The sequence below is a fragment of the Heterodontus francisci genome, chromosome 1, assembly GCF_036365525.1.
Source record: "Heterodontus francisci isolate sHetFra1 chromosome 1, sHetFra1.hap1, whole genome shotgun sequence".
In the NCBI taxonomy this organism is placed as follows: Eukaryota; Metazoa; Chordata; class Chondrichthyes; order Heterodontiformes; family Heterodontidae; genus Heterodontus; species Heterodontus francisci.
In genome coordinates this window covers 211,728,431-211,741,891 of record NC_090371.1, presented here as the reverse complement: position 1 = coordinate 211,741,891, position 13,461 = coordinate 211,728,431, and the positions used below count along the sequence as shown (strand labels likewise).

At 44.1% G+C, this 13,461-nt stretch overlaps 1 protein-coding gene across 3 annotated transcripts in view; it reads left to right on the top strand.

Moving 5' to 3' along the window:
• The window catches only part of arhgap10 (Rho GTPase activating protein 10), a 270,345-nt gene that overhangs the window by 222,071 nt on the left and 34,813 nt on the right, over positions 1-13,461 (top strand). For all 3 annotated transcript variants that reach the window (XM_068041246.1, XM_068041258.1, XM_068041249.1), the window contains one exon: positions 10,514-10,661. In XM_068041246.1, the coding sequence (XP_067897347.1) occupies positions 10,514-10,661 (148 nt within the window). The remainder of the gene's footprint in view (positions 1-10,513; positions 10,662-13,461) is intronic.

The window sequence follows — 13,461 nt, the reverse complement described above, 5'->3', positions numbered from 1 at the left end:
ACCCACAGAATCACAGAATTGTTACAGTGCTGAAGGAGGCCATTCAGCCCATCGTGTGTGCACCGGCTCTCTGAAAGAGCAATTCACTCAAAGAACAAAGAACAGTAGAGCACAGGAACAGGCCATTCGGCCCTCCAAGCCTGCGCCGATCTTGATGCCTCACCTTTTCCCCTTAACCCTGCACATTCTTCCTTGTCATATAACAGTCTAATTCCCTTGTGAACCATAGAAACATTACAGCACAGAAGGAGGCCATTCAGCCCATTGTGTCTGGGGCAGCTGCAATCTAATCCTACCTTCCAGCACCTGGTCCGTAGCCTTGCTGGTTACAGCACTTCAGGTGCATGTCCAGGTATCTTTTAAATTAGTTGTGGTTTCTGCCTCCACCACCGATCCGGGCAGTGAATTCCAGACACCCACCACCCTCTGGGTGAAAAAGCATTTCCTCATGTCCCCTCTAATCCTTCTACCAGTCACCTTAAATCTGTGCCCCCGGTAATTGACCTCTCCGCTTGGGGAAACAGGTCCTTCCTGTCTACCCTATCTAGGCCCCTCATAATTTTGTATACCTCAATTAGTTCAACCCCTCAGCCTCCTCTGTTCTGAGGAAAACAACCCTCGCCTATTCAATTTCCTCATAGCAGCAACTTTCAAGCCTTGGCAACATTCTTGTAAATCTCCTGTGTACTCTGTCCAGAGCAATTATGTCCTTCCTGTAATGTGGTGACCAGAACTGTACGCAATACTCCAGCTGTGGCCTAACCAGCGTTTTATACAGTTCCAGCATTACATCCCTGCTTTTGAATTCTATACCTCAGCCTATAAAGGAAGTCATTCCATATGCCTTCTTCACCACCTTATTTACCTGTCCTGCAACCTTTAGGGACCTGTAGACATGCATTCCAAGATCTCTCACTTCTCAGTATCCTCCCTTTTCTTGTGTATTCCCTCGCTTTGTTGCCCTCCCCAAAGGCATTACCTCACATGTCTCTGGATTGAATTCCATTTGCCACTTTTCTGCCCACTCAACCAAACCATTGATATCATTCTGGAGTTTACAGCTATCCTCTTCACTATCAACTACACGGCCAATATTTGTGTCATCTGCAATTATGCCAATCATGCCCCCCACGTTTAAGTCCAAATGATTAATATATACCACAAATAGCAAAGGAACCAACACTGAGCCGTGTGGAACGCCACTGGAAACCGCTTTCCATTTGCAAAAACAGCCATCAAACACTACTCTTTGTTTCCTGTCACTGAGCCAATTTTAGATTCAACTTGCCACATTCCCCTGTATCCCATGGGCTTTTATTTTTCTGACCAGTTTGCCATGTGGGACTTTGTCAAATGTCTTACTAAAATCCATGTAGACCACATCCACTGCACTACCCTCAACAATCCTCTGTGTTACTTCCTCAGAAAATTTAATCAAGTTAGTTAGACACCAGTTCTGATGAAAGGTCACTGACCTGAAATGTTAACTCTGCTTCTCTCTCCACAGATGCTGCCAGACCTGCTGAGTATTTCCAGCATTTCTTGTTTTTATTTTAGTAAGACACAACCTTCCCTTAACAAATCCATGCTGACTATCCCTGATTAATCCATGCCTTTCTAAGTGGCAGTTTATCCTATCTCTCAGAATTGATTCTAATAATTTACCCACTACTGAGGTCAGACTGACCAGCCTATAATTATTTGGCCTATCCCTCGCACCCTTTTTAAACAATGGTACGACATTTGCAGACCTCCAATCCTCTGGTACCTCGCCTGTATCTAATGAGGATTTGAAGATGATCCTCAGAGCATCTACTATTTCCTCCCTGGCTTCCTTTAACAACCTGGGATGCAATCCATCCGGCCCTGGCGAATTATCCACTGACAAGGATGTCAGACCCTCTGGTACCTCCTCTCTCATTATGCTTATCGTTTCTAATTTTTCACACTCCTCTTTTACTACAATGTCTGCATCAATCCTCTCCTTTGTGAAGCCAGAGACAAAAAACTCATTAAGAACCCTGCCCATATCTTCCCAAGTCAATCTTGTGACTTCCAACAAAAGGAACTCGGTGTACAGGGCACAATTTCAAAGTTTACAGATGATACGAAACTTGGAAGCATTCTGAACTATGAGGAAGGTAGTGTAGAACTTCAAAAGGACATAGACAAGTTGGTGGAATGGGAGAAATGTGAAGTGATGCATTTTGGGAGGAAGAACATGGGGAGACAATATAAAACAATTCTAAAGGAGGTGCAGGAGCAGAGGGACCTGGGTGTATATATGCATAAGTCATTGAAGATGGCAGGGCAGGTTGAGAGAGCAGTTAGTAAAGCATACAGTAATAAAAACCAAAAGTGTTGGAATTACTCAGCAGGTCAGGCAGCATCTCTGGAGAGAGAAACAGAGTTAATGTTTCAGGTCTGTGCAAGGAAGTTATGTTGAACTTATATGAGACTCTAGTTTGGCCTTAGCTGGAATATTATGCCCAGTTCTGGGCACTGCACTTTAGGAAAGATGTGAGGGCATTGGAGAGAGTACAGAAAAGATGCACAAGAATAGTTTCAGGGATGAGGAACATCAGTTATGAAGATAGATTGGAGAAGTTAGGACTATTTTCCTTGGAGAAGAGAAGGCTGAGAGGTGATCTGTTAGCAGTTTTCAAAATCATGAGGGGTCTGGACAGAGTAGATAGAGAAAACTGTTCCCACTCAAGAAAGGATCGAGAATGAGAGAGCACAGATTTAAAGTATTTGGTAAGAGAAGCAAAAGCGACATGAGGAAAATCTTTTTCACACAGCGAGTGATTAAGGTCTGGAATGCGTTGCCTGAGAGTGTGTGGATGCAGGTTCAATTGAAGCATTCAAAAGGGAATTAGACAATTATATGAAAAGGAAGAATGTGCAGGGTTATGGGGAGAAGTTTGGGGAATGGAACTGAGTGAATTGTTCTTTTAGAGAGTTGGTGCAGACACGATGGGCCGAATGGCCACCTTCAGCACTGTAACAATTCTGTGAACCCTATGAACTGTCTCAACTTAATTTTAGTTATAGATTTTTCAACCAAGAAATTCATCTGTACCTCGGTCAAACAGGAATTGAATGTAACTGGCGCCCTATTCAAAAATCTTACTCACCCAAACAACTGTTTGAAACTGGCAGACATTTCCACCACTATTGGGGATGATAAAGAGCAAGTCATTGTTTAGTGTTGGGGGCAGGGGTGGGGGAAGGGAGCGGAATGGGTGGGTGGATTTCCTTTTAGTTTTTGTATTACCCAGCACACTTAGTTCCTGAGCTAAAGACTCCTCCTACTCCAAAATGCAGCTGATCGCTCTGTGTCACATTCTTGTGCAATGGCTGCTTCCCAGCTAGGTGTTCGGAGTGTCCCACTGAAAAACATTTTTAGGCAGCCATCTGATTAAAAAGGCATATAATCCTTAAAGGAAGTGTCCCTGGGAGATATGCATATTTCCTATTTGTGTGTGGACGTTAAAAGTTATTTCAAAGAGTGAGGAAGGTCATACCTCTGAAAATACATTATAGTTTCAACATGGTTTTGTTCTGTGCAATTTACAGTGCTGTGTGTCATAACTGGCTATTTTTCACAACTTTTTTAGGAGTTTTACCTGCTTTGGATAAGAAAATTGCTTCATTAGGTTACAGTGATGCTTTCTTGCTTAGCATGTTTAAATTAATCTAAAGAAATTTCAGATGTGAACAAAACAGACTTGCATTGACATTACAGATTCCTTACTGACTTTTAAGTCCAAACTCTTGTACATACACACAGCTTGTAAAATATTGCCAATCTCTGTAGTCACTGATGTTTTCTTATTTTTGAGCTGTTTTAGAAACAGGTGCAGTAATGACTGTAACAGTAAAAGAACAAAGGTGCTACTTGGTGGCTGACCCTTAATGGTCAAATGGCAATTTTGATCTGTCACAGCTGAATGGCAAGAAATTGATATTGGAGTTTAAAGCTGTTCCAAGCAGCTTGCATTTTCAATGTTTTGCCAGCAGGTGTCTCCCACAAGTGAAATTAAACACTGCAGGGAGATGACTTAAACATAAGAACGTAAGAAATAGGAGCAGGAGCAGAGCATTCGGCCCTTCGAGCCTGCTGCACCATTCGAGACGATCATGGCTGATATTCTGCCTCAACTCCACTTCCCTGCCTGCTCCCTATATTCCTTGATCCCTTGAAAGACCAAAATCTGTCTTCCTCAGTGATGGAATATACTCAGTGATGAAGCATCCACAATCCTATGAGGTAGAAAATTCCAAAGATTCACAACACTCTGACTGAAGAAACTTCTCATCTCAGTCCTAAATGATCGACCCCTTATTCTGCCCCCGTGTTCTAGATTCCCAACCTGGGGAAATATCCTCTCACTGTCTACTCTGTCAAGCCGCTTCAGGATCTTATATTTTTAATTATTGTGAACAACAGAGAGTGTAGGCCCAATTTACTCAGCCTCTCATCATAAGACAACCCTCTCATCCCTGGAACCAATCTAGCGAATCTTCACTGTACCATATCCTTGCTTAGATATGGAGACCAAAACTGCACACACTACTTCAGGTGTGGTCTCACCAAAGCCTTATACAATTGTAGCAATTATTGCTTATTCTTGAACTCCAATCTGCTAGTAATAAAGGCAAACATGTCATTTTCCTTTCCTATTGCTTGCTGTATCTTTATTTTTTCATGGGGTGTGAGTGTTGCTGACAAGGCCAGCATTTGTTGCCCATTCCTAATTGTCCTTGAAGTCAGTGGTCAACTATCTTCTTGAACTGCTGCAGTCCATCAGGTGCAGGTACACCTAAAGTTATAATGGGGAACTTTAATTATCTGAATATAGACTTGGATAGTAGTAGTGTAAAGGGCAGAGAGGGGCAAGAGCTCCTAGAGTGTGTTCAGGAAAATTTCCTCCAGCTGTATGTTTCCAGTCCAAGGAGGCACTGCTGGACCTGGTTCTTGGGAATGAGGTGGGCTAAGTGGATCAAGCATCAGTAGTGGAATATTTAGGAGACAGTAATCTTAGTATCATAAGGTTTAGGTTGGCTATGGAAATGGGCAAGGAACAAACCAGACTAAGAATAATTAACTGGGGGGAAAGCCAACTTAAGAATGGATCTGACCCAGATAAATCGGAATCAAAGGTTGGCAGGCAAAACGGTAGTTGAACAATGGGCTGCCTTTAAAAAAGAGATTGTTCGGGCACAGTCAAGGTATATTGCCACGAAGGGGAAAGGTGGAGCAAACAAATCCAGAGCTTCCTGGATGATGGAAGAGATGGAGATTGTGATGAAGAAGAAAAAGTGTGCTTACGACAGATGTCAGGTGGTTAATACAGCCAAGGTTCAGAGGGGAAGTGAAAAAGCAAAGAGAGAGAATGAAAAGGGACTGGCAGCTAATATAAAAGGAAATTGAAAAGTATTCTGTGGGCACATTAATAGTAAAAGGTGGTAAAAGGAGGAGTGGGCTGATTAGGAACCACAAAAGGGATTTACACATGGAGGGAGGGGGCATGGCTGAGGTATTAAATGAATATTTTGCATCTGTCTTTACCAAGGGAGCGGATTCTGTGCAGGTCGTGGTGAAAGAAGAGATAATTCAAACACCTGAAGGGTTTAAAATTGATCAGGAGAAGGTATTGGATAGACTAGCTGTACTTAATATTTCAAAGGCATCAGGACCGGATGAGATGCATCCTAGGGAAGTGAGAGTGGAAATTGCAGAGGCACTGGCCATAATTTTTCAGTCTTCCTTGGACTCAGGGTTGGTGCCAGAGGACTGGAGAATTGCAAATGTTACACCCATGTTCAAAAAAGGGTGTAAAGATAAGCCCAGCAACTGTAGGCCAGTCAGTTTAACCTCGGTGGTGGGGAAGCTTCTAGAAATGATAATTCGGGACAAAATTAATAGTCATTTGGACAAATGCGGGTTAATTAAGGAAAGCCAACACGGATTTGTGAAGGACAAATTGTGTTTAACTAACTTGCTGGAGTTTTTTGATAAGGTTACAGAGAGGATTGATGAGGGCAGTGCTGTTGCCGTGGTGTACATGGACATCTGAAAGGCATTTGATACAGTGCCACACAACAGACCTGTGCGCAAAGTTATAGCTCATAGAATAAAAGGGCCAGTAGCAACCTGGATATGAAATTGTCTGAGTGACAGGAAACAGAGAGTAATGGTTAATGGTTGTATTTCAGACTGGAGGAGGGTTTGTAGTGGTCCTTATTAGGGCTCTTGCTGATATATATTAATGACCTAGACCTTGGTGTACAGGTCACAATTTCAAAATTTGCCGATGATACAAAACTCAGAAGCATTACAAATTGTGAGGAGGATAGTGTAGAACTTCAAAAGGACATAAACAGGTTGGTGGAGTGGGTGGACAAGTGGCAGATGAAATTTAATGCAGAAAAGTGTGAAGTAATTCATTTTGGTAGGCAGAACGTGGAGAGACAATATAAAATAAAGGGGCAATTCTAAAGGGAGTGCAGGAGCAGAGGGTCCTGTGCATAAATCATTAAAGGTGCAGGACAGGGTGAGAGAGTTCTGACAAAAGGTTATTGACCTGGAATGTTAACTCTGGGCTGAATTTTATGTTTATGATATTAAACGTGGCAGCTCTTTTAAATGGCCGGGGCAAACCGCCCCACCCCCGATGGCGTGGAGGGGGCAGGCAGTGCGTCCCCGGCAATGCCATCAGGCGCCCATGCCATTTTTAAAGGGCTTCGAGCCCTAACATTTTATTTGCATTTTTAAAGAAATAGTGTGTTCGATTTTATTAAAAACAATTAAATAAATTTTCCTAGCATCCCTCCCACCCACCCCCCCATAATCAAACACTTCATTCCTTGCCCTTCCCCCCCCCCCCCGCAAAATACTTACCTTATGCACCTGACCTTCCCCTCCCCCCCCCCAAAGTTCACAAACTTTCACCCCTAACCCTTCCCACCCTCCCCTACACCAGTCTTCTAAGTTTGACCCTGCTCCCCACACTCCCCAGACTGAAATACTTGCTCCACCCTCCCCACCAGTGTTATGCCTCAGATCTGCAGATGGAGATCTGAAGGTGCAGGAGTGCTGACCACTGGCATGAATATTGCACTGGGACTGAAGGCGGGAGTGGGTAAGTATTTAAATCATTACTTTTAATAAAGTTAAATATTTAAATTTTGATGCCGCCGCTGAGTGGCGGAAGGGCTGCCAAAAGGCCTTGCCGCTGCTGGCAATATGGGGCCAGGCCTTCCCAGCATTGAGGTCTGTGGCAGGCCTCTCCCAGAGGCATTTTCCGGCCGTCCCCACCACAACCCCGACATCGGGGGGTCTGTAAAATTCACCCCTCTGTTTATCTCTCCACAGATGCTGCCTGACTTTTTTTTATTTCCAAAATATACTTTATTCATAAAAAACTGTAAAAAAAAAATACATTACCAAACAGTTCCAAAAAGCACAAAGTCGAAAAATACAAGGAGTGCAAAAGAGATCAGTTTCCTTCAATACAGGAGTGAGTTGCCTCACAACCCTTCCATTTCATTTTACATGCTATGTACATTTTACAGCAAACCAAATTGGTCCAGCCCCTCAGTTCACCTTGGTGGGGGGTACCTTACACAGTGGTCTTTTCCCATTGAGCCTTTGCCGCGACTGCCCCAAGCTTTAGTGTGTCCCTCAGCACATAGTCCTGGACCTTGGAATGTGCCTGCCTGACTTGCTGATATTTCCGGCATTTTCTGTTTTTATTCTAGCACCCACAGTATTTTGCTTTTGAATAACCTTACACTCCCCCACATTATACTCTATCTGCCACCTTGTTGCTCACTCACTTAAGCAGTCTGTATCGCTTTGCAACCCCCTCACAGCTTACATTCCCACTAACTTTGTATCGTTAGCAAACCTGGGTACATTACTCTTGATTGCTTCATCAAATCAGTCCCAAACTTGGTAAATAGCTGAGACATTCCACTTGTTACAGCCATTTATCCGTACTCTCTGCTTCGTGTTGGTTAACCAACCCAATATGTTACTATATTACCCTCAACTCCATGTCTTACATATTAACCTTTTGTTTGGCACCCTATCAAATGCCTTTTGAAATTCCAAGCATATTACATTTACTGACTCCCATTAATCTACCCTGCTAGATACATCCTCATAAAACTCTAATAAATTTGTCAAACATGATTTCCCTTTGCTAAAACCATGTTGATGTCTGATCATACAATAATTTTCTAAGTGCATTGTTAAAACTTCCCTAATGATAGATTCCAGCATTTTCCTGACAGCTGATGTCTGTCTAATTGGCCTGTAGTACATTGTTGTCTCTCTTCCTCCTTTCTTAAATAGCAATGTTAGATTTGCTAACTTCCAATCTAAAGGGACAGTTCTAGAATCAAGGGAATTTTGGAAAGTCTTAACCAGTGCATCTGCTATCCCCGCAGTTACCTCTTTTAGAACCCGAGGATGTAGGCCATCAGGACCTGGTGATTTGTTGGCTTTTGGTCCCTTAAGTTTTTTTAATACTTTTTCCTCTGCTGATATTAATTACTTTAAGTTCCTCACTCTTATGAACCCCTTGATTACCCTCTTTTTCTGGTATATAATTTGTGTCTTCCACTGTGAAAACAGACACAAAATATTTATTCCTCACCTCTGCCATTTCCTCATTTTCCTATGATAATTTCTCCTGCCTCTGCCTCTGAGGGAACAACATTTACTTTAGCTATTCTCCATTTTGTATACTTGTAAAATCTCTTACACTGTGTTTTTATATTCCTGCCTAGTTTACTCTCATTCTATTTTTCCCTTTTTATCAACGTTTTGGTCACCCTTTGCTGGTTTCTACAACTCTCCCAGCCTTCAGGTTTACTACTATTCTTCGGAGTATTATAAGCTTCTTCTTTTAATCTAATGCTATCCTTAACTTCCCTAGTAAGCCACAGATGGATCTTCCTCACTGAGTTTTTGTTCTATAATGGAATGCATTTTTGTTGAACATTTTGAATTGTTTCTGTAAATGTTCCCCACAATTTATTTACTACCATACCTTTTAGTCTATTTACCCAGTCAACCTCAGCTAGCTCTTCCCTCATAACTGTCCAATTGGCTTTACGTTTAAGATTCTGGTTGTGGACCAGAATATGTCACTCTCAAACTTAATATGGAATCCAATTGTATTATGATCACTTTTTCCCAAAGGATTTTTATGGCAAGATTATTAATTAATGCTGCCTCATTATACAATACTAGATCCCTAGTTGATTCCCCAACATATTATTGCAGGAAACTGTCACTTATTTGCCCATATAGAATGGACTACTCGCTGCTTGATAAAGATGGTACTACTTTTATCTCCTTGTTAGACATTAAAAAAAACAATTAAGCATTCCTTACGCTTCTTTAAATGCATGCTGGTTTAAGTATTTTCAGTTGAGCAGTCTCCCAGGCAAGTTGGTCCACACAACATATGTGATTGAATAATATTAGGAAATTAATCTTCATCGTAACAATTTACAGTGAATTGCCTTTGTGTTTAACTGGTACCTTACAATGTACAAGACTCTTGTCAGCTACTGATCTTAAGTGCAGTTGGATGTGTGAAAACCTATACGAGTTTTTCAAATAACAAAGTCAAAGCAACTAACCAGATTGAAACTGGACACCTACATCAGTTAAGTGCAGTAAATGGAATTAATTCCCTTTTATTATCCACTCCAGCTCTTCAGGGAGATATATTAAGAAGAATCTCAGAAACCCAAACACGCACACTGTGTTCTTCTAGTTAGTAAAAGGTGCATATAATCACCTCAGCAGCGTTATCATCATTAGTCCCTTATAAGCCTTCTATTGTGTGTACATTTATGTGACATCTTTTTGTACTGGGAATTGAGATTACAAGAAACAAGAGCAGTTGATCACTGTAAAAGCATTTTTTTTTTTTAGCAGAGTTTATTTAAATGTTTATGAAGTAAATTCACTGAATCATTATGGTACTTGAGTCGATTCATTACTTTAACCTTTATTAATGTGGAATCACATGTCCTTAATATTATGATGGCTTAAATAACAGAACTCGCTGTGTTTTGCAATATAATTGTAAAGATGTAAAACTCAATATAGAATATCATAAGCAAGCAGGAGGAATATTTAAGTGCAATAATCCACAATTTGAATATTTATCAAAGTTTAGCTTTTGAATTTTTTTTCACTCTTGAAGACTTTTCATGTAACTCAGCTAACAGTGCTGCATGTGGAAATTTACAGGATTTGTTTCAGGATAACAAACAGATTACTTGCCCTAATATGATAAGAGTGTGCACAGTGTGAGCTCCAGACCATACATACACTTTCTGAGATTTGATGTATTCAAAAGCGTGAAGTAAATTGCTTTTGGCTTAATTATACTTTATCATCCAGAGCAAGTGTTAATAAAACTAGCTTGCTGCTAATTTTGTAGTGGGCTTTTGACTAAAATCTACTCTTTGTTTATTGCAGATATTCAGGACAGTTCCAGATGCCAGTGTGGGCCAGTCAGACGCTTCATCAACGCCATCCTCGAATATACTGGCCAGGCGGACATTGCAAGGCCCACGCCATTCAAGGCCCATAGCTGTGTATAATTTTTCGGTGGACCTAAATAAAGGTAGGAACAAATTTCACTTTCTGTACAAAGAAACAAGTTTTTAAATCTATTTTTTGACATTTCAAACTAGTATCTCCTATGATCAATTATCTATTGTGGGGGACATAAACGTTGGAAACTTAACTTATTTTCTTCTCCACTCTTGCGTTTAAAATTCTCTGCACCTCTTCTGGTCCAGAAAACTGGCTTGAGACCAATTGTCAGCTTTTCACCATGGCACACTGTTCTCAGTTGCTGGGGGTAGAAGTGCAGACAGTGACCAAACATGACTGGTCCATTGACTTTCGTTCCCTTTGTGGGGGACTGCCAGGTCTGAATGAAGTTTCCAGTTTATTGTCACTTGAGATGAATTCTGCCAGTTTTGTGTTGTGGTCTTGCATTTATGAAGAAATGAATTACGACTGCCATAACTCATTACTTAAGCTCTGTACAGCCTGTGGAAGGAAAGCAGTTTTCATCACATTAGTCTGGATTTGATTCAAACTCGCTCTTGGATGCAAACATAGTCACCAAAGTAAATGAATAGTGTGCCAGCCCACTGCTCCATGTTGTCTCACACTAATGTGCACTGCTTTTTAAAAAAAAACTCAAAGCTTTGCAACAGCATTTGTTCGGTGAAGGTGTCCAGTTTCAATCAGGTTAGTTGCTTTGGGGTTGTGATTTGAAAAACTCGTGTAGGTTTTCACACATCCAACTGCACTTAAGAAAACCTGTCATCGTCTGGGCTTTGAGACTTAAATTTAATTGTGGTTTATTTGCAAGTTATGGGCTTGCAGCAGGTGGAACAGATGTGTACAAAAAAAATAAACCTAATTATCCTCGTTTGGTGATCATTTTGACTTCATCTCTTGGCCTTATCTATTAGAATGTTGAAAGGAGAATTGCCTTCTAAGTAGGCAGGGTAAAGAATTCAACAAATTGTAAATGCCGCCACATGAATCATGATGGCAGACTGCAAGTGTACCATTCAAACTAATCTTTTAAGTGTTTTACTTTGATGTTCTTGTACAACTTACAAATGAAGAATCAGGTGAGATGAGAAATTTTCTTTACACAGTTATTGTGATCTGGAATGCATTGCCTGAAAAAGTGGTGGAAGCAGATTCAACAGCAATTTTCAGAAGAGAATTGGAGAAATACTTGAAGGGGAGAAAATTGCGGGGATTGGGAGTAATTGGATGGCTACGTTTGCTGACAACGCTACCATTAGGTGGCGCAGTACTGGCATATGCGCAAATGCAGTCTCATCGACAGAAATTTCACTGTTTGTGACATCTCAGGATGCTGCCAGTAAAAAAAAGATGGCGCTGCTCAATTTGACACACAGAAACAAATTGAACCCAAACCCCATGACCCCTCAAAGGACGCGATCACCTCCTCCTCACCCTCCAACAATACCGCGCTCCGTCCCAGAATCACCGCCTCAATCGCCGCTTCTCTTCCCCGCTCCCTCCCTGCTCCCACCGCTTCATCCTGCCTGCTCGCCGCTTGATCTCACCACTCCAGCCTGATCGTGGCTTCATCCTGCCTGCTTGCTGCTTCACCCAGCCGCTCCCGCCTACTTGCTGCTCCATCCCGCTCGCCGCTCCACCCCACCCCTGCCTGCTCACTGCTTCAACCAGCCGCTCCTGCCTGCTCACCGCTCCATCCTGCTCACCACGCCATCCCGCTAACCACGCCATCCCGCTCCATCCTGCTCACCGCGCCATCCCGCTCCATCCTGCTCACCGCGCCATCCCGCTCCATCCTGCTCACCGCGCCATCCCGCTCCATCCTGCTCACCGCGCCATCCCGCTCCATCCTGCTCACCGCGCCATCCCGCTCCATCCTGCTCACCGCGCCATCCCGCTCCATCCTGCTCACCGCGCCATCCCGCTCCATCCTGCTCACCGCGCCATCCCGCTCCATCCTGCTCACCGCGCCATCCCGCTCCATCCTGCTCACCGCGCCATCCCGCTCCATCCTGCTCACCGCGCCATCCCGCTCCATCCTGCTCACCGCGCCATCCCGCTCCATCCTGCTCACCGCGCCATCCCGCTCCATCCTGCTCACCGCGCCATCCCGCTCCATCCTGCTCACCGCGCCATCCCGCTCCATCCTGCTCACCGCGCCATCCCGCTCCATCCTGCTCACCGCGCCATCCCGCTCCATCCTGCTCACCGCGCCATCCCGCTCCATCCTGCTCACCGCGCCATCCCGCTCCATCCTGCTCACCGCGCCATCCCGCTCCATCCTGCTCACCGCGCCATCCCGCTCCATCCTGCTCACCGCGCCATCCCGCTCCATCCTGCTCACCGCGCCATCCCGCTCCATCCTGCTCACCGCGCCATCCCGCTCCATCCTGCTCACCGCGCCATCCCGCTCCATCCTGCTCACCGCGCCATCCCGCTCCATCCTGCTCACCGCGCCATCCCGCTCCATCCTGCTCACCGCGCCATCCCGCTCCATCCTGCTCACCGCGCCATCCCGCTCCATCCTGCTCACCGCGCCATCCCGCTCCATCCTGCTCACCGCGCCATCCCGCTCCATCCTGCTCACCGCGCCATCCCGCTCCATCCTGCTCACCGCGCCATCCCGCTCCATCCTGCTCGCACCCGCTCGCCGCGCTCCTCCTGCTCGCGCCAGCTCACCGTTCCATCCAACCTGCGCCTGCTCACCGCTCCATCCCACCCATGCCCACTAGCCGCTCCATCCCGCTCACCGCTCCATCCCGCTCCTGAGCCGGGCTGGCAGCTGAGACCACGCTGCCGCCCGAGGAGATTTTCAGATGCAGTATGTGGGGTAAACACCTGACCCAGGC